Source organism: Mobula hypostoma, chromosome 25 (genome assembly GCF_963921235.1).
Source record: "Mobula hypostoma chromosome 25, sMobHyp1.1, whole genome shotgun sequence".
Lineage (NCBI taxonomy): Eukaryota > Metazoa > Chordata > Chondrichthyes > Myliobatiformes > Myliobatidae > Mobula > Mobula hypostoma.
The window spans coordinates 20,337,863-20,364,827 of NC_086121.1; the positions used below are offsets into that span (position 1 = coordinate 20,337,863).

At 40.0% G+C, this 26,965-nt stretch overlaps 1 protein-coding gene across 4 annotated transcripts in view; it reads right to left on the reverse strand.

Annotated features, from left to right (window-relative positions):
• Positions 1-284: 284 nt before the first annotated feature.
• miip (migration and invasion inhibitory protein) overlaps positions 285-26,965 on the reverse strand; it is a 33,953-nt gene continuing 7,272 nt past the window's right edge. For 2 of the 4 annotated variants that reach the window (XM_063033484.1, XM_063033485.1), the window contains exons 4-10: positions 23,089-23,191; positions 22,737-22,911; positions 22,067-22,134; positions 21,480-21,606; positions 18,229-18,325; positions 15,834-15,959; positions 11,084-12,949 (exon numbers count right to left, since the gene is read on the reverse strand). In XM_063033484.1, coding sequence (XP_062889554.1) covers positions 12,833-12,949; positions 15,834-15,959; positions 18,229-18,325; positions 21,480-21,606; positions 22,067-22,134; positions 22,737-22,911; positions 23,089-23,191 — 813 coding nt within the window. In that variant the 3' untranslated portion in view covers positions 11,084-12,832. Of the gene's footprint in view, positions 820-2,936; positions 3,291-11,083; positions 12,950-15,833; positions 15,960-18,228; positions 18,326-21,479; positions 21,607-22,066; positions 22,135-22,736; positions 22,912-23,088; positions 23,192-26,965 lie in introns of those variants that run through there. The other 2 variants (XR_010016118.1, XM_063033486.1) reach the window with 2 other exon arrangements.

A 26,965-nucleotide genomic window follows, 5' to 3' on the forward strand; every position in this document is an offset into this window, starting at 1 on the left:
CTCCCCATTAGAGTACTGCTTCATCTTTGGGATGTATCTGTCCTCCACCTTCTGAATTGCTCCTGGAAACTCCAGCCATTGCTGTCCTTCTGACATCCCTGCTAGTGTCCCCTTCCAATCAACTTCAGCCAGCTCCTTCTCACATGCCTCTGTAATTCCCTTTACTCCAGAATAGAGTTTACTATCACTGGCATGCTTCATGAAATTTATTGTTTCGCAGCAGCAGTACAGTGCAATACATAATAAAAAGAACTAGAAATTGCAATAAGAATATATACGTAATTAAATTAATAGTAGGTAGTACAAAAAGAAGTGAAAATATAGTGAGGTAGTGTACATGGGTTCATTGTCTGTTCAGAAATCTAATGGCAGAGGGGAAGGGGCTATTCCTAAAACATTGAGGTAGCAATAAGAGGAGTGTGTGTCCTGGGTAATGAGGGTCCTTACTGATGGATGCTGCCTTTTTGAGGTATCACCTTTTGAAGGTGTCCTCAATGATGGGGGGAAGGAAGGGGCGCTTGTGCCCATGATGGAACTTTCTGCAGCTTTTTCCATCCTGTGAAGTGGCCCCTCCATACCAGATGGTGATGGAATCAGTAAGAATGTTCTCTGTAGAAATTTGCCAGTCTTTGGTGAAATACCAAATCTCCTCAAACTCCTAATGAAATACAGTGGTTGTGGTGTCTTCTTTGTAACTGCATCAACATGTTGGGTCAAGGATAGATCTTTAGAGATGTTGACATCTGGGAGCTCATCCTTTGCACTGGATGAGCTGACGCCTCGATGAAAACCGGTGTGTGTTCCCTTGACTTCCAATTCCTGAAATACACAATCAATTCCTTGCTTTTACTGATGTTCAGTGCAAGGTCGTTGCTGCAACAACACTTAGCCAGCTAATCTATTGCACTCCTCTAAGCCTCCTCATCACCATCTGAAATTCTGTCAACTATAACAGTTTTATATAGATTAGGACCAGTAGCTTTACTCAGATCAAAAATATGGTGATCTTCTTGAATGCGTCAAATAAAGATATCCCAGAAGCACCAGCAGGCCAGGGCATTTCAGATTTTATAGGGAATTAACCCAGACTTAGTTAAATTTTAACCATGCACGAACATTTTTCAGTTAGTGATAAAATATGGTTTCATTGAATGAACTAGTTTAAAAGTAGAAACACAGTAAGATTTTAGAATTGGGTACTGAGACTGGGTCTCGCTCTGATAAACTTGACCATAATAACAAAATAATTGAACATCAAAAGAGTTTTAAAAACAAAAGTTGTAGTAAAGAATAGGCTTATATCTTAAAGTTGCAATTTAAAAAAGGGACAATCTAAATGCAAAACATATACAAAAGGAAAATCTGAGGCAGATTCTGGAAAGAGAGAATAGAATGAAAAAATAAAATAGTAAAATGGAGTAACGGACTACTAGAACCAACACAAAACAAATCTACATATCTACATTGCAATATCTATGATTCTACCCTACAAACATTGAAGTGAATTTTAATCTTTAGCCCATTTTAGATACTTTAATCAGTCAATTTCTCAAAGTTTGAGCTATAATCTCCACACGTCAAAATTAGTTTAAAATAAAAGTATTGGCTATTAAGTTACTGTATATACCGGCACTCATCTTTTTCAGGAGCCAGTCCAGATAGTTACCAAAAGGGTCTGTTTCTCTGTCCCAGATCAGTCTCATAGCTTCACAGGGTCTCAGACCGACATCAGTCATAATGACATTCACATATCTGCACTTGTTCATATCTGCACTTTCATTCTGTGAAAAAAATCAGTCATCACCCTCTCGCGTCTACTCATTTGCAAACTGCAGGACACCAAAATTGATTAGGTCTCACTTAAACCAATATAGAACAGAGTGCTTCAAGGACGTTTCAACCTGTAGTATGGTATCCATGGGTGCTGCATCTACAGGAAATACAAATGCTGCATGTACAGGAAATGCAAAAATAAAATTAGACCATCAAGAAGGTTAAGATGAGTCTTAGACATAATTAATGCACAAAATTTAAAACAATAATCAAGAGAAACTTCTTACAGGGATGCAAGGTCATGGAATTCATATTCAGGTTTATTGGCTGAAGTACAAACTACAGCATTTGAGATTAGGGTGGAGAAGAAATAAGATGAGGAAATACAATTAGGATCAAATGCGTGCACAGAAAGTAAACGTTGCATGGACTGGGAGGGACAAATGACCTGTTTGTGCTGTACTTCATGTGCATTTGGTGCTTAATTTAGTTTCTACACACAAGAACAAGGTTGGAGTTTGAATATAAAAGAGACTGTAGATATTGGATCTATAACCTAAAAAGAATGCTGCAGGAACAGAGCCACACACACAAAGTGAGAAATTCAGCAGGTCAGGCTGCATCTATGGAAATTAATAAACAGGCTTATTCTGGCATTTTCTTTTCCAGTCTTGTTGAAGGGTTTCGGTCAGAAATGTCAACTGTTATTCTTTTCCAAAGATCCTGCCTGACCTGCTGAGTTCCCCCAGCATTCTGTGTGTGTCATGCTGCATTTCCAGCATCTGCTGAATCTCTTGTGTTTAGGATTTGCCAGAAGAACAGAGCAGGTCAAATTCTTCCAGCATTCTGTTCTGTGGTCAACGGTGGAGTTCCTAGCTTTGAATCCATAGTTGTCATGGTAATAACCTTGAATGGGTCTATACATTTCAATGTCCTAGGAGAATACTGAGAAGAAATCAGCCTTCCTGATCTTCCTCAGGAGAATAAGTGTGGTTACTAACTAGCGATCAGACCAGTTGCCTGGTTATTTTGGTGTCAAGAGAAGTTGTATTCCATTGTCCATCTAGAAGGGATAAGTGGGAAGATGAGAACAATGAAACACACAATTAAACAGATTCATTATATGATTTATTTCCATTGAATGATTAAAACTGATTACCCACCCAGAAGTGGTGATCTGTCCTATCCAACGTCGTCAATCACTGGGAGACTATCGTAGGAATCCGCTGCAGCAGGTTTGGCATTAGGGACTCGCAGGATGTCAGCAGCTGGCCGAGAGAAATGACGGCCAAACCGTGGGGCCACTCGAACTTCACTCTCTGATACTGGGCACTCAGTGGTTTGGCATTTTGTACAGTCAGTGAGGGAACACGGTTTGACCTGCCAGAAGTCATCCAGGCTCACGTTGCTCTTTTCAGCATCTGTTGACACGATGAAGTATCGGATACGTCCTTGCTTGCCAATGTCACACATACATACCCAAGATTCCCACTCAGTCCACTGGAAGTCCGAACCAGCTGGGAAAACAGGAGGCACAGATGTTCAAACCAAACTCCCTGGCATCAGAAGCTACAGCTGAAATGCTTTAATCTCTGGAATCCCCCAGTAATTTGAAAATACAAATGTTTGTGTATATATATGTCAAACATTTCAAACAAAAGCCATTACCCAGCAAAACAAGTGATTTAATTAATTTCTGAACTTGCTTCTTTGTTTACCATAGCACATCCCTAACCCATATTCAGTATTTAGCCGAATAAAATAGAAGTGTTCTGATCAATGTCCCATTCTCCCTCCAAATTCATTCCTGGATTTATTTAAGAAACAAAAATGATTAACGGACTTCACTAAACCTTCCGCAAAAAAAAGTTTATAATCACCCTGTACGAAAATTGCAATCTAATTATCTAATCTACTCATAAAATGAATCATTTGTTTTTTACCTCATCACAGAAACACTACATGTCCAGAAGGTGGCCATTGAGCCCATGGCAGATTTTCTTACAAGAACAATCCAGTTTGTCCTGCCCTTGACTCTTTCTCCATAGCCTTGCACGGCCTCCCTCCTGCCCACAGATGCTCATCCTCAACAGAGACACCTACCCAACTGTGGAGCACTCTCATCTTCCTCCACCCCTGACCACCATGCCAGTTTATAGAAATGCACTTCCAAAACTCTGATTGCAGTACTTTTCTGAAACTGAATTTCAAATTATTATGGCTCTCTGTGTAAAAAGAGATCTTTTGATGTTCTTTTGCCAATCTCCTTAAGTGTTTTCCACCTTCCCACCACCCCCACATCCCAACACAAGGCCTACAGAAGGAATACTGGACACCTTAAATGAAAATACTGAAAACCCTCGTTTTCTGAAACGGTTGAACTCTGTTGAATCCACAGTGTGCCTAGATGGAAGACAGCGTGTTTTCCTCAGGCTTTATCTGAAATAAAATAGAACCTCTCTGTTTTTTTTTATCTTTTAGCTCATGAAGCAGTTCTTCTTCATTCACATTGTCTAATGCCTTCCTGATACTGTACCATCTAACAAAGTATCCCTCCTCTTCTCTGGAAAGTTCCAGCTCTTCCAGACTATCCATGTAATTGAGTCCACAATCCCCGGACTATTTTTTTTTAAATCACACAGTATTGTTTTACTGTAGGACAATAAGAAAACATTGGCCTAATGTTCCACTTGTGACTGAAGCAGAGGATAATAGAGTCCTGTTTGTCTTTGTAGTGTGTTAATGATGGCTTATACACTCAAGGTGCCTCCTGTACCTAATAGAGTGGCCATTGAGTGTCTGTTATTGGTCTTTTGCTGCTGTAGGCTATCCATTTCAATGTTTGATGTGTTGTGCACTCAGAGACACTCTTCGACATATAACTGTTGTAATGCTGTGGTTATTTGTGTTACTGTCGCCTTCCTGTCAGCTTGAACCAATCTGACCATTCTCCTCTGACCTCCCTCATTAACAAGGTGTTTTTGCCCACAGAACTCCCACTCACTGGGTGTTTTTCTTTTCTGTTTTTTGCACCATTCTCTGTAAACTCTAGAGACTCTTGGGCATAAAAATCCCTGGAGATCAGCAGTTTCTGAGATATCAAACCACCCCGTATGGTACCAACAATCATTTCATGATCAAAGTCACTTAGATCTCCTTTCTTCCCCATTCTGATGTTTGGTCTCAACAACAACTGAACCTCTTGACCATGCCTGAATACTTTTATGCATTGAGTTGCTGCCACGTGATTGGCTGATTAGAAATTTGCATTAGCAAGCAGGTGTGCAGGTGTACCTAATAAAGTGGCCACTAACTATATGTTTTGTAAATACATTTATAATATGCCTTGTGCTCTGAGGTATTTTCCTTCATCCATTCAGTATTGTACCCTTTATAGAACATTGAAATCTACAGCACATTACAGGCCCTTCAGCCCACAATGTTGTGCTGACCATGTAACCTACTGTAGAAACTGCCTAGAGCTTCCCTACCAAAAAGCCCTCTGTTTTTCTAAGCTCCATGTACCTACCTAATAGTCTCTTAAAAGGCCCTATTGTATCCGCCTCTACCACCATCACTGGCAGTACATTCCACGCACCTACCACCCTCTGTGTGAAAAACTTACCTCTTTATGTGGACAACAGGAATTCTGCAGATGCTGGAAATTCAAGCAACACACATCAAAGCTGCTGGTGAACGCAGCAGGCCAGGCAGCATCTCTAAGAAGAGGTACAGTCAACGTTTCAGGCCGAGACCCTTCGTCCTGACGAAGGGTCTCGGCCTGAAACGTCAACTGTACCTCTTCCTAGAGATGCTTCCTGGCCTCTTTATGTGGTGCTCTTTCATTTTTCCAACCAAATGGTGTTGGATTTCACCTGTCCATCCACCCTCACACCCCATACTCATCCCATTCTAACACAATTTCACCACCAGCACACTCCTCTCTTCCCCCGTGCAGTATGCTGAAGCAATTCTTCAATATCCATCAGTACCCATTCCAGTTTTTACAACATCTTCCCTTCTCTCTTTCCCATATCAAGGCCCCACATGGATTTCCACAGGAAGTGATCTTTTTTTGTACTTTTCTCAAGTTAGTATGCTATATTCACTGTTCACAATGCCACATTGATAGCAAACATTGACTGTGTGATCTCTTTACAAAGTAACTTCATTCTGTTCATAAATATGACCATGAGCTCCCAGTGACTCTTTATTTTATTTCTCCAGCTCAGTGCCACTATAATTTGTCCATCTTCAGCCTCAAAACTGTTCCAATCAAAGTCAACATGAATCTAAAATCAAATACCATAGCTGCTGGAAATGTAAAATAAAAAGGAGAGGTCTGTTTTTCATTACGCTGATGCTGCCTGACCTGCTGAGTATTTCCAGTATTTTCTGCTTTTATTTCAGCTCGATATAAGCCTGAGGAACAGACCTCATTTCTTACCCACGCACATTCTGGACTCAGCAGAGTTCAATTATTTCAGAAAATAAACATGCTTAGTGCTTTTGTTTCAGGTTTCCAGCATTCTCCTCTTCAACATTACTTTCTCCAAAGAGAACAATCACCTTTTCTTTAAAGTCTCAAGTCTCTTGAGTTTAGAAATTTTCAAAAGCCTCAATATCCTTACTAAAATGAAGTGCTCAGGTTGAACATAATAACAGAGTTAGGGTCTAAACAATGTTTTCTAAATTTTAGTACGATTCCTTGCTTTGTACTCTATTCCTCTCACAATATAGCAAAGAAACTTTTTTTTAAAAGAATCTCCAAAATCATGTTGTCGCTTTCACATATTTGTATACCTGTACCGCACCATCCAGTTTCTCAATTGATACATGACTTTTAGAAAGAGGAGCAGGAGTGGGCCACTTGGTTCAAGCCTGCCCATCCATTCAATACAACCATGGCTGGTGCATGGCCTCACCAATTCCTCATAACCATCGGTTCCTGGACCTTTCTTATACTTATTTACCTTCATTTTTAAATGGAACCAATTATTTCATCTTTCATTATCCCTACCAAAAGGCTTAATATAAAATCAATTTCCTATATGTTTACTTAATTTATCTGACTGACTATATGCTCCTACCATCTTTTTTATAGGATTTCTGGATTCAGTGTAATAGTCTATTTTTTTAATTAAGCCCTGCTGTGGTAATTTTAGTGGTATCCTTACATCAATAATTGAAGAACACCACGAAATTCTCCCCAGTCAGAAAAAAGTCCTTTGTTTTTTTTTGCTTCCTACTTAACTTTGTACGTAAACTCCCAGCTTTATCGTTTATAACCTTAATTATTAACTTTAATGGAAAGTCCCTAGAATTTCAGCATTCAAGACTGACAGATCTCAACTGTTCATGAATTATGAATTATGAATTTAAAATTTGTTTCTGGGGTCTGCTTCATCAACGCTTCAGCAAATGTGTGAAGTTTCTGTCACTCCGGCAAAGTGATCCTATTCCACAAGAAATACCCACCCCCGAAAAGTTTTAGTCCTTTTGGGATGTATGTCCCAGGGAGAAAAAAAATATTTTCTGGAATGTTAATAACTCATACCCAAATCTGTAGGGAAGATAGGGGTCGGTGAGTGATGGAGTGCGGAGGTGAATGAAAATAATCCCTGAACAGAAGGTCCCAGTCCGCCGCACACACACACCAGACTTGCTCAGACCTCGTGTTTGTGCCACGGCGGTTAAGAGGCCCGTTTCTCTTAGTCAGTTCGGGGAAACGGCTGCTTTTCAGAGACCAGTACCGTCCCTGCCCGGATTTTCCTCTCTCATTACCTCCCGCCGTGGGCCAGGATCCCGCCTCTCGCTGCGACGCCATCCCACCCACTAAACAGGCCACCACCGCCAGCAGCAACCGCAGCGCCATCTTTAAACATCAGGACGCGGTAACCAGGCAACCCAGCGCGCATGTGCAATCGCCCCACATCGAGAAATCAAGAATGAGGAGCTCCGGCCGACGGGTACTGGAACCCACTTTCAAGAACTTAAGTTCTTCATCTATGTTCCCAATATTTATTTGTTATTATTATTTCCTTCTTTTTGTATTTGCACAGTTTGTTGTCTTTTGCGCATTGATTGAACGCCCAGTTGGTGCAGTCATTCATTGATTCCATTGTGGTTCTTGGTTCTTGATCCTCCAAAATATTCCGCATGGAATTTAAACTGGAGGTGGCGGAGGGTGGGTTTAGGAAGGAGATTTTTGAAGAAGAAAAGCTGCCTCTCCGTAACTTCCGCCACCTCCAACGGGATCCCACCACTAAGCATATCTTTCCCTTCCCCCCCCCTCTCTGCATTCCGCAGGGATCGCTCCCTACACAACTCCCTTGTCCATTCGTCCCCCCCATCCCTCCCCACTGATCTCCCTCCTGGCACTTATCCGTGTAAGCGGAACAAGTGCTACACATGCCCTTACACTTCCTCCCTTACCACCATTCAGGGCCCCAAACAGTCCTTCCAGGTGAGGCATCACTTCACCTGTGAGTCGACTGGGGTGATATACTGCGTCCGGTGCTCCCGATGTGGCCTTTTATATATTGGTGAGACCCGACGCAGACTGGGAGACCGCTTTGCTGAACATCTACGCTCTGTCCGCCAGAGAAAGCAGGATCTCCCAGTGGCCACACATTTTAATTCCACATCCCATTCCCATTCTGACATGTCTATCCACGGCCTCCTCTACTGTAAAGATGAAGCCACACGCAGGTTGGAGGAACAACACCTTATATTCCGTCTGGGTAGCCTCCAACCTGATGGCATGAACATTGACTTCTCTAACTTCCGCTAGGCCCCACCTCCCCCTCGTACCCCATCTGTTACTCATTTTTATGCACACATTCTTTCTCTCACTCTTCTTTTTCTCCCTCTGTCCCTCTGAATATACCTCTTGCCCATCCTCTGGGTCACCCCCCCCCCCGTCTTTCTTCCCGGACCTCCTGTCCCATGATCCTCTCGTATCCCTTTTCCCAATCACCTGTCCAGCTCTCGGCTCTATCCCTCCCCCTCCTGTTTTCTCCTATCATTTTGGATCTCCCCCTCCCCCTCCAACTTTCAAATCCCTTACTCACTCTTCCTTCAGTTAGTCCTGACGAAGGGTCTCGGCCTGAAACGTCGACTGCGCCTCTTCCTATAGATGCTGCTTGGCCTGCTGCGTTCACCAGCAACTTTGATGTATGTTGCTTAAATTTAATTGGGTTTGGTTGTGTGACTGTGGTAGGACGAAGATTATTCCATGCTTTAACTGTGCAGGGGGAAAATGAATTGCTATACACATATGATTTGGTAGTTAGCATTTCAAATTGAGTTGAGTGCCCTCGTCTGCTCCTAACAGGTTTGGGTTTGATGTGGGATTGGTAGTCTATGTCGAGCTGACCATTTAACATTTTGTAAAAATTGGTCAGGCGGTGTGCTTCACATCTATCTTGGAGAGAGTTCCACTTTAATGAATTTAAAAGTTGAGTAACACTCGCTCCTCTCTCATAGGTATTTGTGACAAATCAGGCTGCCTATCTTTGGACTCGCTCGATGGAAGTAGTGTTTCTGTTTCTGTATGGGTCCCTTGCAGCAACTGCATATTCCAAATGTGGCCTAACAATGGTGAGGTACAACTTCTCAACTGAAGCTGAACAATCATGAAAATTGTGTCTCAAAAAATTTAGGACTCCTGTTGTATTCACTGTTGCATGATGCGCCTGACTATTCCAGCGTAGATCATTCTGGATTTTGATACCTGATATGTTTGATACTTGATATGTTTGGTTTCTTCAAGGGTGACACCTGGGATTTTATGTGATGTTTTACCTGGTTTTCTCTTCCTAGTGACACACAAGGTTTCACATTTGGAAGGATTGAACTGCATGCACCATTGCTGAGACCACTCAACCATACTATCAAGATCTTTTTGGAGAGCATCTTCATCATCAGTTGACTTAATTGGCCGGTATATCAAACAATCATCAGCAAAAAGTCTGGTGGTGCTTGTGACTTTTTCATGGATGTCATTACTGTACAGTAAAAACAAATGTGGGCCCAGCACTGTACCCTGGGGTGGACCACTTAACACTGGACGCCATTCAGAACTTTTTCCATTCACACACATTGAAGATGTTTTTTCAAGAAACTAGAAATCCATCTTCCAGTTTTGGAGCAAACACCGTAGAAGTCGAGCTTCCTAAGTAATCTTTGGTGGGGAATAACATCAAATGCCTTGGAGAAGTCGAGCACTACTAAATCATTGATGACATTATTATCAAAGTTCTTGGCCAGGTCATTTATTGTCAGGATAAGCTGAGACTCGCATGATCTATGCTTCCTAAAAGCATGCTGGTTGTCAGCAAGAATATTGTGTCTGCTAAGGTACCTCATCAGATTGCTGTCAATTATAAGCTCCAAGAGTTTACAGCAAATGCTTGTTTCAAAATCAAGGATGATAATTTGCTAGGTTGGTGGTTGGACCCTTCGTAAAGAGAGGAATGATGTTTGCCTTTCTCCAGTCCAGGGGAGGATCACCTGAGTCAAGCGACTGCTGGAAAATTATGAATTTATTGAGTATGCCCGCAAGAAGATGTATCTCAGGGTTGTGTGTAGTGATATATATGTACTTTGATAATAAACTTATTTTGACTTTGGTTTTGAGTTCTTACGCCGACTAGTCTCTTCAGGTAGAGTCCCCTTTTATCTATCTGTCATCTCATCGCTGAATCACGGTACTCCTTGTTCTGCAACACAACTTTTAGTCTTTACATTTTACTGTCTTTTACATTATGCATGATCTGGTCCTATTGCTACCCCAATGGAGTACCCTAACTGCATCTTTCAAATTACCAACTTCCTATCTAACAATCTTTATGCCTCAGTTCATTCAACACCAAGGGACCATCAGCCCAATAATATGTTTTAATAAGACATTGACATATTAAGTTTTCCTGTCGATGTGATTCCCTCTTAAACAGACAATTTAATTTTCAGATATCCTTTAATAACCAGCAACTGCATTACTTTACCCATCAACTTTACAAGTCTATCTAATTACTGTTTACCTGCTTGGTTTGTGCCAGATTGTCAGGTTGTCAAAACATCAACAAACTCATATTGGAGAATAATCTAGCAGTTTAGTGCTCCTAAAATGGTTAATTTACCATCAGACTTACTGATGCATGATTGTGAACTGACTAAGAAGGAGCTTATTATGTCTGTGACATCCAAAAGCACAGTTCTGAACACAGCATTTCATCTGTGACAAGAAGTGCAAATATTCTTAATCCAGACAACCAATTTAACCTAAATCATCCTGGATACCAAGACTTCTGTTCAGAGCAGGGTTTCCAACCTGGAGTCAATGGACCTCTTGCTTAATGATATTGGTCAATGGCATAAAAAAGTTTGGGAACCCCTGATGTGGGTAGACTTATGCAATTCAGCTGAATTTAAATATTAAGTTTATTTGCAAAAAACACTACCACACAAAATAAACATGCATCAGAAACTCTGTGGTGGCCACTTATATTCCAAACTTTGGCCCAGTTTTCACACTATTGCATTCAATATACCTGTACATTTCAACACATTTAGTTCTGCTGATACACGATTATTGGTGGACCATTCCCAAATTTTCAGGTTTTCAGGAAACCTTATAAATCATGCAAAGATGTTTCAAATTGTTGAACAAAAAATGAAACCCTTTTTTTGTTATTTAATTAGTTTATTACTGTTCTAGATACTTGTAATAATTCATCCAGTGGCTTTATAAGGTGTTATCAGTTATATGACATTGGTCTGTTCTTTAGTCATTCAGAATAGAACACACATTGCAAAATGAGTCTCTTTTTAGTGCCTGTAGAAAAACAGACTTAGCAGAAACAACTGCTTTTTGTGAACTCTTAGCAGCTCAGTTTAAGAATCTTGATTCCTCCACAAGGCATACAGGTAATGATAGATACACACCAGTTAAATTTCTACAAGTGATCAAAATAAACTCTCAGAATTTACAACGGTTACAAATTCATCATTCACTTCAAGTGCAAATAATTATTTCATTTACAAAACTGAGAGAGTTTTTAAATCATGCCAATTTTCTTTGAATGTTAAATTAAGTCTCTACCTATCTCAGACATAAAAGACATCTTAACTATTGGAAAAGAAGAATTCTCCCTAACGTCCTGGCCAATATTTATCCTTATCCCATTATATTTGTAACTTCACTACAAGTTCAATGAGAGCCACGGGAGCATAATTTTCAGAATACTTCAAAGGATACATAAAATATAAGTGAAACTAAAATTTATGAATTGACAATGATACATTGTTGGAATAGCTGTAACTCAGTCTTGTGCTTCCCTCAACAACCAAATCAGATTAATATGTTTGAGTGGGATTCCCAGCCACATTTCCACACCATAATCCTATTGAATTATTGAATTCAAATAATTAGATTTGTGATTTTTCCATGAACAAAAACAAACATTAAATCCATATTAAAAGCATAAAAATATTAAAATAAGAGCAAAATCTCCTTTGCTATCAATTCCATTTTGTGACACATTTGCCACACATGGCAAATATTTGCAACACAGAAAGAATTAACATCTATCGATGGCATATGCAAACTCCACTGTGGGAGAAGCACCCACAAGTCAAGGCAACGATTGGGATATTCATAAATTGTCTGATACTTAGGCACGTATCCATGCCAAAATGAATGAGCACTTAGATGAGTGCACAAGACAGCCAACCCATCATACAGGTGTATGTGGTATGTGCAGGTATACATGCTGTCTCTCGTCCAAATAGGCTGTACTTTACCCTCCAAGAAAGACATTCCAAAATCAGAAATGGTAGACAATTTCCTAGGATTCTCCTCAGCAGACATTCTACATTTCTGATAATTCGGCACTTCACAACAGCCAATTGAGTGAAACTTGCACAGCTGGAGTGAAAAGCTCAGGTTCAGAGATAAGATACGTCCTAGTATCGTGATGGGGAACTGTACCTGTGAATCAATGAATTCTTGCTACTGGGTACACACGCACCTAAAGAAGGGTGAATGAGGCCTGTTTCACCTCAATTTCAGGCTCTGCTCTAGTTTCTGAAACTGGTATTGAGTTGAACGTGATAAATCCAGTAACTCATCTGATCTGGTGCTTCCAGCCACTCGAGACACTGCAGCTGCACCCTTAAAAAAACACACACACACAAAATTGTTCCTAGTTCAAATTTTGCTTCACAGAAAATACAGCAAAAGTGCATCACCAGTGAAGGTTTACACTCTTCTCTGTATATATTACATTCTCCTCTTTAAGTGTTTACCTTTCTTTTTTATTCCCCAAAAATGGAAGTTACCCCTGGGTTCAGTCAGTTGTGGAATTCCAATTTTATTCCTCCAAAACGAGGAACAGAGTCACTTGCAGACATGTTGGCCACTTTGGGTTGAATCCAGTTTCTTTTTTTTTTAAGTTTTATTTTTATTTGGATAAGGAATTCACAAGTATCATGTACTTTTTCCACACTTATAACCTTTTCCATTTTTTTATATGTATAAAACTATAATTATTTATACATTCTTAAGTACACATTGAGATGATATAAAAGGAAATTAGACACTTAAATAGATAATTATGTACAGTGGTAATTCTAATCTATTAGGCTAAGTAATGGTACTAGTTGTTAAGAAACATAGTAACAATAGTTTCCATAAATCTCTTCTGGACCATTTCTTCTAGTCCAAAATGTTGTATGTAAGCCTATGTAACAACCATTGTAGGTGTTTATATCCCAACTAGTTCATGCTTGCTCCTGCCCCCAAACATAATTATCCAATCCCTATGTACTTATTTACTTAATTTTATCACTTTTTATCCCTTTCCCAAATCTTTTCCTTTACTTGTATTAATTCTCTATTTTCCAAAAGAAAACAAAAACAGTAAACATTTAGACTAGGGGTGCTTACATTAGCAATATTACTGTGTTGATGAGAAGAGCAGTATAAATCATTAGGAGAGTCATCTAAAGTCTGCTCGCATTGGGGTTATATATTCAATTCATTTATTCCAGATTTGATAAAATTTTTCTTTTTGTATTCTCAGGGAGTAAGTTAACTTTTCCATTTTAAATATTTCCAAGATAATTTCGTGCCAATCTTCTAATGTAGGTGGTATTGGATTTAGCCACTTTCTAGTGATTGATTTCTTACTTGCCGCTAAGAGGGCCTGCAGCAACTTTATATCTTCCTTCTGTTCAAGAAACAATACATGCCCCAAATAGAGCGTCTCAAAGTTCAGAGGTATCTGGGACCTAAGTACCTTAACTAATGTTCTATGAATACTTTCCCAATATATACTTAAATTAGGGCAATCCCAGAAAATATGAAAATGATTTGCCTCCTTGGAGCTGCACCTTCTCCAACACGTCACGTTTGTATCTCTATATTTTTCCTGATATGGGGTCTTGAAGTATCTTATAATATTTTTCCAACATGTTCTCTCCAAGTCAGAGAATTAGTCGAGGACCACTGAAAGCTGCATATTTTCCCCCATGCCTCCTCTGAAAGTACCAACCCCGCTTCTTTCTCCCACTTCTCTTTAATATACAATGTGTTTACACTTTTAGCATGGGAGAGTGCATTATATAATCGAGAAACTGATTTACTAGGTATTGAACTGCAAGCCGAATTCAGGATCTTGAAAAATTCTAATTCTACTGTTGATAGGTCTGTATATCTACAACTCTGGTTAACATAGTTTCATACTTGAAGGTACCTAAAAAAGTCATTGTGTTCTAGGCCATGTTTGTCCTGCAGGATTTGGAAACTTTGTAATACTCTTTTATCTATAAATGAGAGGTAGGTTGTAAGACCTTTCTTTATCCATAATTTAAATCTTTTATCTCCTCTGTTGGGAAGGAATTCGGTATCATATGCACACCATCTGAAGAGTTTTAACATGTTATTAATTCCACACGAATTAATCACCTTCTGCCATACTTTTAATGTAAGATTTATCCAACTGTTTTTAAATTTTTCCAACTGGGCCATCAAACCTTTGTCAGCTATTGAGGCCTGTAGAGGAAAACTGTCAACGAATCCAAATTCTATTTCCGTCCATCTAGCCTTATATTCCCTATTACACCAATATAATAGAGGGGTTATCTGTGAGGCATAAAAATAATTTCTCAGGCAAGGAAGAACCATACCTCCTCTTTCCTTCCCTAACTGTAAGGTGTTATATCGAATTCTAGGTTTCCTTCCTTGCCAAATGAAGCGGGAAATCCATTTGTCCCATTCCCTGAATTGATTATCATCCACCTCCACTGGTAAAGTACGGAAAAGATATAATAACCGAGGAAGAATATTCATTTTTATAGTATTTATCCTTGAATTTAAACTTAAAAAGGGGATAAGATTCCATCTATGCATATCTGCTTTTATCTCTGAGATTAATGGCCCATAATTTACCTGTGACAGTGTTGAAAGATCCTTCGGCAGGGTTATTCCTAAATATTTTAATGATTTAGCTTCCCACTTAAGATTGTATGTATCCTGCAATTTTTTGGATGGTGTATAATTTAGGGACATAACCTGCGTTTTCTTTACATTTATTTTATAACCTGATATTTTCCCAAAGTCAGAGTTGAATCCAGTTTCAAAGATTACATAAACACCCCATGTTGATCTGGGCAAATTTTTCCACAGTGAATAGAATTCAAATGTGAAGTTAAGAAGTCAAAAGAGGGAAGTCCATCAAAGCTTGAATTTGCTTTTTGTGCAAGTTGTGAAACAAGTGAGGAGAAAGTAATTTAAAGTGGCAAATCAATAAAATCTGTAAAATATGGCAAAGCATCAAGTATGCCAAATTCATCCCTAGTAAAACTGTTAAGCCAGAGATAGAGTCTACTCATTTTTTTGGGAAGGAGTTATAAATATAGTCTAAATAAACTGGACATCTTTCAACGAGGCTAAATAATTTTCAAAGTTATGCACAATACTTCAGTCATAATGGCCAGAGGTATTTCATTGATTATTGGTTAGGGCAGAATACCAAATAAAATTATTAGCATCTTACCATATTGGAGCAATTAGGAGTCAATAGCACCGAAGGTCTTTTGTGTTCCAGTGCGCTGCGCAAGTCTAAGGTGCCTGCAACAGGAGCTGCAGAAGGCATGGAATTTTCCCAGCCCAAAAGACAATGCTAAGAGAAAAAATGGGGTGAGATCAGACTCTGCAACAGCACAACATTTACACACAGTATACTTGGTTTAAGTTTACTGTCATTTAACCGTATAAATATATACTTCCATGTGAATCAACGTTCCTCCAGACCAAGGTGCACAACACAATACATATAACTCACACACAACATATAAAGTAATATTATCATAAATAAATTAACAAATAATAAAATATATTCCAGAAGATTGACATGTAGCATAAGATGCATTTACAACACAAGTTAAAAAGTAAATAGTATAACACTGCTGGCATTTCATTGGTGATGAGATCTGGGTGGTGGCAGGGATTCAGTACTATCATGGCGTGGGGATGGAAGCTGTTTCTCATCCTAACAGACCTTGTCCTAATGCTACTATACCTCCTGCCTGATTGTAGGGAATTAAAGAGATTGGGAATGGAAGGGAGGGATTCGTGACAATGCTAAGGGCCCTGCATACGCAGTGCTCCTGATAAATATTTCAAGACGGGTAGAAAAGAGACCCAGATGATCCTTCAGCAGTCCTCGCAATCCTTTGTTGGGTCTTGTGGTTAGATGCCTTGCAATTCCTATACCAGATGGTGATGCAGCTGATCGGGACATGCTCAATGCTGTTCCTATCAAAATTGGTTAGGATGGCAGGGGAGTCTGACTCGTCTCAATCTTCTCAGGAAATGGAGACACTGCTGTGCTTTCCTGACCAGCTGACATCATCCATTATGAGCCATCTCAGAAATTTGATGCTCCGAACTCTATTTATGGAGGAGCTGTTTATGCACAGTGAGGAGTGGTCAGTCTGCATCTTCCTAAAATCCACAATCATCTCTTTAGTCTTGTCCATGTTGAGACTCAAGTTGTTGTGCTCAAATCATTCTACAAACCACTCTATCTCCTCTCTGTACAGTTTTGCCATTGTTGATGAGGCGACCACTGTTGTGTCATCAGTGAACTTTATGCTTCGGTTTGAGCTGGATCTAGCAGAACGGTCGTGTGTCAGCAGCAGGCTAACCACGCAGTTCTGAGGCGCTGGTGCTCAGCACGATGGAGCCAGACACGTTGCTGCAAACACAGACTGACTGTGGTCTTTCTGTAAAGAAGTCCAAGATCCAGTTACAGAGAGAGGCGTTGAGACCCAACAAGGACAGTTTACCCACCAGCTTCTCAGTGATGAGCATATTAAATGCCAAGCTGAAGTCGATAAACAGCATCCTGCTTAAGAGGCACTATTTTCCTGGTGGAATAGGACAGAGTGGAGGCACATTCTGGCAGGGTATAACAGACAATGAAACCTGACCCTACCCTTACCTGTTATCTGCTTACAAGCTTTTCTCAAACACAAAATGCTGATTATTGATGTGCTGTATTACAACATGGTAGAGATAAGCTTTAACCATTTGGATTCTTGTACTTGCCTCACCAATCGGCAGGATCACAGCTAAACCTAACTTCTTCCATTTTCCTATCTGATCCTAATATCCTAAATAATCGAAAATTTATTGGCCTCAGCCACAAATAGACACAATGATAAAACATCCACAGATCTCTCAGCAGAAAACTCCAAAGATCTGAAAACCCTCACAGTAAGAAAATTTTTCATCAGTTGTAAAGAATCATGCTTTCCTTGAAACTATTAATTCCAGCTCTAACTCTCTAAGAGGGAGAAGCAGTTTCTTCTCATCTATCCTCTCAATCCCTCTCAAATTCTTGTATACTTCCATTTCTGTTTTCTAAACTCCAGGCAGCATAAGCCAACTCCACTCATCTTTTTCTGAGAGCAACTCCCATAATGCAGTAAACATATACTACACTAATTTCAAGGCAAATGTATCCTTCTTAAGGTGCAGAGACCAAAGCTGCACCATATCCCTTGCAAAATGAGTTGAAATTGTTGTAGATTTAGTGTCTCAACTCGAATTGATGCAGTTAAGAAGGCTTATGTTTAATGATGTGTATATGAGACCCATCATCAGAATGCTGACTTATCCTTTAACTATTTGTAAAAATAAATGAGAACAATCAAAAAAGCATGAAAGCCTTTTCAGAATGTTTTAAGAAAAGTAGATCTGTGTGCCTGTCAATAAAGAGAGCAGTTTAGTGAGATTAACATAGATTCCAGCCAAAAAAACACAGAATCACAACAGAAACAGAACTTTAAAATTTTCAATCAAAGGCTGGGACTCCTAAGTTTAATTGGGTGAAGAGGACTGATACCATAAGTAAATTTCAAGCAAATAAGCATGTAAAAACTCACCGAAGGCAATGACAAGCTGTCAGTAGGATTGAAGCTCTTCCGACGGTGTGGCTTATACTTATGTGGAGGGAGTAAAGTTGATCTGGGGATACTGACCCTGAAAGTGATACAAATATCCAATTTGCCTGATCATTTCATAGATTCGTCTTAATAAGAACACAAGTACTTGGTAATACTTCTCAAATCTTGAGTGGAAATGTTCAAACTGCAATAAATAAGGAAAAAGCAGGAACATTCAATGACTCTCACTATTTTATCTCAGTTGTTCCCTGTACCTGCCCCACAATGTAATTATCTGTTCAGAGTGTGAACTGAAGTGCGGCCATTCAATGGGTTTCTTAATGACAATTAGAGTAAGAAAATGAGAGTAAGGGCAAAATCTTCTGTTCTCCCAGAGAGAAAAGCATATAAGGTAAGGACTACTGCTGGAAGAGCACAGTGGGTAAAGCAGTATCTGTGGGGAGAAAGGGATATTCGACATTTTAGGTTGAAAGCCTGCATCACATCTAATTTAGCCATTAGAAAACAATCCCAATACTTGCCCTCTCTCCACATAGGTGAAATCGTGTTTCCATGGTATTACTGTTTAAACTAATTTTTTAACTCTCACCAAGACCTTAACATTCTTCCTAAAAAAGATGTGAAGATGAGGCCTGGTCAGTTACTCATAATGGTTAGTGTAACTTAATTTTTTTTGTAACCTTGGGCCTATAATTATAAATCCAAGAAACTCTAACCTTTTTGATTTTTTTATGCAAACTTTTCTAGTCATCTTTAAATGTCACTCAATGCTTCTATCTACTTTTGATAAGCCATATATTCTATGAGGCTAGATCCCAAGCATCTATGATATCCTGGAGTGGGAAGGTGAATAGCCAGAGGTCGTGGTACATATTGGTACCAATGACATAGGTAGGAAAAGGGAGGAAGTCCTGAAAGCAGACTACAGGGAGTTAGGAAGCAAGTTGAGAAGCAGGACCTCAAAGGCAGTAATCTCGGGATTACTACCTGTGCCACGCGACAGTGAGTACAGGAATAGAGTGAGGTGGAGGATAAATGCGTAGCTAAGAGATTAGAGCAGGGGGCAGGGATTCAGATTTCTGGATCATTGGGACAGGCGTGACCTGTACAAAAAGAACAGGTTGCACTTGAATCCCAGGGGAACCAATATCCTGGCAGGGAGGTTTGCTAAGGCTATTAGGGAGAGTTCAAACTAGAATTGCTGGGGGGTGGGAACCGAACTGAAGAGAGAGAGGAAGGGGCAGTTGGCTCACAAATAGAGAAAGCTTGGAGACAGTGCGAGAGGGAGATAGACAGGTGATAGAGAAGGGATACGCTCAGACCAATGGTTTGAGATGTGTCTATTTTAATGCAAGAAGCATCATGAAAAAAGCGGATGAGCTTAGAGTGTGGATCAGTACTTGGAGCTATGATGTTGTGGCTATTACAGAGACTTGGATGGCTCAGGGGCAGGAATGGTTACTTGGAGTACTGTGCTCAGTTCTGGTCACCTCAGTACAGGAAGGATGTGGAAACTATAAAAAGGGTGCAGAGGAGATTTACAAGGATGTTGCCTGGATTGGGGAGCATGCCTTATTAGAATAGGTTTAGGGAACTCAGCCTTTTCTCCTTGGAGCGGCAGAGGATGAGAGGTGACCTGATGGAGGTGTATAAGGTGATGAGAGGCATTGATCGTGTGGTTCTAAAGTAATTTCTAAAGTAAGTACATGTTGGCCATAGCATTGTGGGCCGAAGGGCTTGTATTGTGCTATAAGTTTTTTATGTTTCTGTGTTTAAGGAAGTTGTGAATTTAATTAACGATAACTGATTTGACACATTCATTCAGCAATAATTCAGTGTCAAATGTATTTTTGTTTCATCCTTTCTGAAGTTGGCATGAATATTTCTTAAATTCTGCTAGTTCAGATAGTGTCTTACCATTCACCTGTAAAGCTCATCACATCACATTTATTACATCAAGTTTGACCACCCTGCCCACGGCCCTTCTGAAGTCTATTACCACACTCCTTTTACTTTTATTAGCTACAACTTTCATGTCATGTATGAACTTTAAATTAAAACATTCCTCTAACACCACTCTCAATTCAATGAAGACCGGAAGATCGGGATCTGAGCCGCCACATTTTTCACCCTGCTCTTCTCAGGAACTCAAGGTACAGCCACTCCAGACTGTGATATTCTGAAATAATCATTTCTTGTTATGCAAAATATCAGAACTGTTTCCCATTACTCTGCTAATTTTTGTATTTAATTTACCTGGTAGAAACCAGTGCTTAAGAAACTACTGTAATTAGCTTCTCTTCATTTTTAATTTCGTACCTGTTGTTGCAACACCAAACTTACTATTTGGTGACATAAATATTAAAAATATAAAAATTACCAATCTTACAGATGCTCAAAATCCTTTATACTAATTTATATAACAGAACTATCTTTATAAATTAGTCCTTGTAATTCCTCTATGTAGCCAGTGGAGCTGTTGCAACACCAGCATTAATGCTAAATGCAGACAAGGGAATTGTTACTGAGCAAATTAAAATTAGAAAATAACTTAAAAAGAAATCCAAATTAGAAGTCCTCCCCAGGTAATGGCAGGGTTCTGTTCCTGTAACCCAAAAGGTTTGCAAGTTGTAGACGTGACTGTGAACTGACTCGCCACACAGCTGAACGTGCCTGCGCACAGCAGTAGATGGCAGGTCCATACCACCGATCTCCCAAATGATCACTCATGTGTACAGGCATTCATGTACTTTCACATGTACATAAGCTGGGTGTGTATAAGCCCTGGAGGACCTATACAGCCATGACATTGATCTATCTCTGGCTTTTAATGTTATTTCACCTAAAATAAAGAAATGGACAAATTGAGACGAGCTTCAGTGGGCATCTGGGATGGCATGGATTTGTTGGGCTGAAGGGCCTGTTTCTGTACAGGATGATTCAATTACTGTAAACCAGAAAGATCAGAAGCAAAAGCCAATTTGAGAATCAGAAGAATAAAAACGAGGATCTGATATCTGAAAACTAGAAGGCATAAATATGAACCTGGAGCTCATGAGAACAGTACTGTTGTATATTTTTTTTGGAAAGTAATTTCCAGTATGCCCACACCTTGGATTGTGTTTGGACAGTATCTGCTATTTTATAAACAACTTTTCTCTAAGGTTTAAATTACTAGAATGAACAGATGAAGAGGCACGTTGCATTTGCTGTAATGGGTAAGATCTCACCTGATATACGCAGGCTCTTCCAAGGTGTGTGGACGCTTTGACTTGGGAGTTTTGCAAACAGGGCATGCTGCTGCTGGTTCCAGTGGGACGGCAAACAAGCGACTATTAACACGGTAAGAATGTGTGCCTGAAAGAGAGAATCACAGCTACCCTTACTGCCAACTGGTAACAAAATGCTGAAGCCTGAACAAAAGCAACACATAGCTTCCCAGAGCCTCATGACAAATACCCTCACAGGAACTCAAGAATAAGCAGCTATCCATATATGGTCCCTCAAGCCTGCCAAGCTATTCAATATGATCATGGATGATCTGGTCTTCGGTTTAACACTTATTTGCTACCAAACTACAATAAACCATTATTTTTTATAGTCCAAAAAATTTTTTTCAGCTTTGACTATATATAATGATTCTCCTTGATCAGGCAGTGAAAATAACTATACTTCCCATTTCTGCTTGCCATTCAACTGAGCTGAGGCCAGAAATGGAATTAATAAGACAAATCTCAATGTCATTTCCTACTGAACCAACAATGAATCATACTATAATTTGAATTTGTAACACAGCTACCCTACAGAAATTACTCACACTGATGAATTTGGCTGTTGGGGATGTGTTCTTCTTGATCAGTGATCTTATCATTTAGCTCCTTTTCCCTGAAAATTGAAGACACCAAATAATTAAAGCCTTATGACTAATTAATATTTCATTTTTACCAAATTCTAGCTTCCAAAGGCTAAACAATTGACCAATCACTAACTGTAATCCCCAGAAAAAGAGGAAATTACCAGTAAGAGTCCTTCCACGGTTTTACACAAGATTCTGTGTAATCCAGAGCAACACAAACAAAATGTTAGAGGAACTCAGTAGATTGGGCAGCAAGGAATAAAGAGACGACGTTTCAGGCCGACACTGAATGAAGGGTCTCAGCTCAAAATATCACCTCTTTATTCCTTCTCATAGATGCCTCCTACTCTTTTGTCCCCTTTACACCACTGACTCATCATACCAAGTCACAAAACTCCATAATGTCTATTCTGCCCTTCCACAATTAATCTGCCCCTTTGATTTTAATTTCCTTCCCAATTTCTTATTTCTCCAAAAATGGACTCTTATTCTCAGCCTTGAAAATATTCAATGACTAAACATTCACAATATTTGAAATAACTCCAAACCTTCACATTGTGAAATCCCTTCTGCACAGTCCTAAATATTCAACATGTTTTTCTGAGACTATACCTCCTAATTATAGACTTGCCATGTACTCCCCCATCCAATCTCAGTATCTGCTGTCTTATGGAAAGCTCCTGCACAAACATACTCTGTGCAGTCCTGATGGACACATTCTTCTTTGTTCACCCTTCGGAAATTCTGCAGTTCCAAAAAGTACTCCTCAGATTGTTCGGAGAGTGGTGAGTCCACATCTATCAGACCTGAAGAGTACAAGTTAGAAAATAACAATCAATCAGCCTGCACTTCTGAGAGCTCACACAAAAGAAGGGACCAACACCAAGATCATAAGCGCGACTGCTAGAAACACTCTAGGCAACCCTTCAGCGCAGACAGGCAGCTGAAATTCCAAGACAGAGAAACACAGCCCAACTTATTACCTGCTATCCAATCATAGCCCAGGAGAGGCTGGACAGACCGAACCTCGGTACTTAAGCTGGATTCCTCCTCTGGGGACTGGAATGTCACATGGCCCACATCCTTCTGTAAATTAAATAGAAAAGTTCAATAGCCGGAACTACATTGACAACAGCTAAATCAATACACTTCAGTGACAGGAAATACTTTTCAAAGTCACAGAAGCAGATAGTTAATGCCCTACATAATTAAGATTGAGAACCACTTTGACCATTTTATCCCTTCAAGTCATAGTTCTCAATGCCTGTGATTGCCTACTATGCCCTCTCTGCTCCAGTTAACATATCTTTCTATTACACATCCTTCAGCTACTGTCTATCTTCACTCTGACTGAACTGGGTAAGTACTTTGTATCAGTCTTCACTGCGGCAGCATGCTGGAAGTTTGAGCGTATCGGGGCGGGGCAGAAGTAAATGACGTTGCCATTACTAGGGAGAAGGTGCTTGAGAAACTGAAAGGTCTGAAGGTAGGTAAGTCACCTGGACCAGATGGCTAAGGAGAATGTGCAAGTATTAGTAATCAATTTCAAGAATTAATGGATTCTGGCATAGTTCCAGAGTTCTGGAAAATTGCAAATGTCACTCCACTCTTCAAGAAGGAAGAGAGACAGAAGAACGGAAATTACGGGCCAGTTAGACTGACCTCAGTTGGTGGGAAAATGTTAGAGTTGATTGTTAAGGATGTGGTTTTGGGATACTTCGAGGCACATGATAAAATAGGCTGTAGTCAGGATGGTTTCCTTACGGGAAAATCTTGCCTGACAAATCTGTTGGAATTCTTTGAAGAAGTAACAAGCAGGATAGACAAAGAAGAATCAGTGAACGTTGTGCATTTGGATTTTCAGAAGGCCTTTGACAAGGTGCCACACATGAGACTGCTTAATAGATTAAGATCCCATGGCATTATAGGAAAGATACTCACATGGATAGAGCAATGGCTGATTGGCAGAAGGTTGAGTGGCAATAGACTGAGCTCTTTTCTAGTTGGCTGCCAGTGACCAGTGGTGTTCCACAGGAGACTGTTAGGAATGCTTCTTTTTACATTCTATGCCAATGATATGGATGAGGCCATGTTTGCGGATGATACAAAGATTGGTAGAGGGGCAGGTAGTGTTGAGGAAGGAGAGAAGCTACAGAAGGCCTTAAACAGATTACAAGAATGTGCAAAGCAGAGGCACATGGAATACAGTATCGTGAAGTGTATGGAGACTATTTACTAAAAGGAGAGAAAATTCAAGTCTGAGGCACAAAGGGTTAATTTGCAGATTGAGTTGGTGGTGAGGAAGGCAGATGCAATGTTAGCATTCATTTCAAGATTATAATATAAAAGCAAGGAGGTAATGTTAAGGCTTTATAGGGAACTGGTGAGGACTCATTTAGAGTATGAGAGTATTTTTGGCCCCCTTATCTAAGAAAGGATGTGCTGACAATGGAGAGGGTTCAAAGAAGGTTCACAAAAATGATTCTGGATTGAAAGGCTTATCACATGAGGAGTGTTTGATGGCTCTGGGCCTGTCATCATCATCATCATCGTCATCAGGTGCCATGCCCAGTTTGAGCTTTGACTGCCACGGCCCACACACTCCTGTTTCGGGTCAAGTGGATCAATTCATTGGTATTCATTTCCAGTTCTCTGGCTGCTGTCTCCATCATCATTTGTCTTTGTCTTCCTCTTGCTTTCTTCCCTTCAATCTTTTCCATAAAGGAGGAGAAGATGGCGGCGCGACACAGCTTGCGCGGCCACTCCGGTGAATGATATCTGTAATCTGTCAAGTAGGGTGCTGTGCACAATCCTGATTTGATGGAGACAGATGTGAGAGAACAGAGGAACATCTGGAGAAACTTCTGAAATGCCTTTTTCACTGCCGCTGTTACTGTGTGATCCAGAACCTCTGGAGGGGAAGGCCCCGAATCCCTGGCATTATTTGTTGCTCGGCAGCTGGGAAGGGGTCGAAGCGCTCGGCAGAGATGGTGCTCGGTGCTCGGTGTCGAAGGGTTGGTCAGATGCTCGAAGTTTTCGGACGGACTCAGAGTCAGCAGGGGTCGGGTGCTTCCAATGCATCGACAGTTGTAGGTGCCTGGAGGTTTAAAAAGGCAGAGAGAGTTTCTCCCTTCTGCCTCCCGCTATCAGGAACTATCAGGAGTCAATCAGAACTTTGAGACTTTTTTTTTACCGTTCCCATGGTCTGTTCTTTATCAAGTTATGGTATTGCTTTGCACTGCTATAACTACATGTTATAATTATGTGATCTTGTCAGTGTTAGTCTTTGGTTTGTCCTTTTTTTTGTGATATCACTCTGGAGGAACATTGTATCATTTCTTAATGCATGCATGCATTTCTAAATGACAATAAACGAGGACTGAGCGTCCTCATAATCTAATCTAAAAATTACCGTGCATTCTAACTCCTCTTTCCTAATCACACGTCCAATGAAGTTACGTTGCCTTTTCATGATCTCATACATTATTCTTCTTTTTATGTTTGCTCTGTTCATGACATCCTCATTAGATATTCGTTTCATCCATGATATTCTTTGCATCCTCCTCAAAAACCACATTTCTGCTGCTACAATTCATTTCCTCATGTTACTAGATATTGTCCAACATTCTGAGCCATATAACATAACTGGATAAACATAATATGTCAGTACTCTTAGGTGGGTTGTCATGCCTAGTTTAGTATTGGTCAGTATACTCTTCATTCTCATAAAGGTGTCTTTTGCCATCCCTATTCTTCTTTTGATGTCCAAGTCACACCTGCCATCTGATGTCACCCAGCTTCCTAAGTAGGAAAGTTCTTTACTTGTTTTATGTCTTCCCCATTTATTCTCAGCCTGCAGATAGGATTCTCCTTCTTTTTGGATATCAATGTACATTGTCTTTTTGCAATTGATAGACAGACCCATTTTTGTACTTCAACAATTATATCAATTAAGTTTTGTAGTTCTTCCTCTGTACTTGCAATTAACACAGTATCATCTGCATATCTGAAATTATTGATGTTTTCACCGCCAACTTTGATTCCCAAGATGTCTCTTATTTTTTGTAATATCGTTTCACTGTACACATTAAATAAATCAGGGGAGAAAACACAACCTTGTCTAACACCTCTCTTGATTTTCGTAAACTGATTCACTTCTCCATCTATTCTTACAGCAGCAGTTTGTTCCTAGTACAGATTTCTGATTAGGTGGAGGTCTTTCAAATCTAGATCCAGAGTATTCTGTAATATTTCAAATAACTTATTATGCTTCACTTTATCAAATGCTTTTGTGTAGTTGATAAAACAATCTTTTTGCACTTGAATAGCTTGTTCTGATAATATCCTTAACATCAATATTGCGTTTCTTGTACCTTTGTCTTTCACAAAACCATATTGTTCTTTGCAGGCAGCCTTGCAGGTGCTACCGTTCTGGGTCAGAGCAGCCTTGGCAGCAATGAATGACTAAGGGGTAACTCCACTTTCCCCAAAGCTCTGAAAGTCCCCAATCAGAGTCTCATCACCGGTTGCAGTTTAGAGTCATACCCGGGACTGAAATTTAGAACCTCCCCTCGTCTCTGCCTGGTTACGCCAAAGCCTGTTGAGCCAAAGCCATCCCATTCTTCTCCCTCTCACTCTGCCGCCCGCTCTCAGCGCTGCCTGCTGCATATGGTGGTCTTTTTTTTTTTAAAACCTTTGGCACTCTACGTCATGCGCCTGCGCAGTCTAGCCTCTTTTCCCCAAGCAGTGGAGAAAAAAAAACACTTCCCTCCAAGATTCCTTACTCCTTCACTCTCAGCCGCTTGCTCTGACTTTAAAAAAACGTGGCCTGTACCCACTGGAATTCAGAAGAATAAGGGG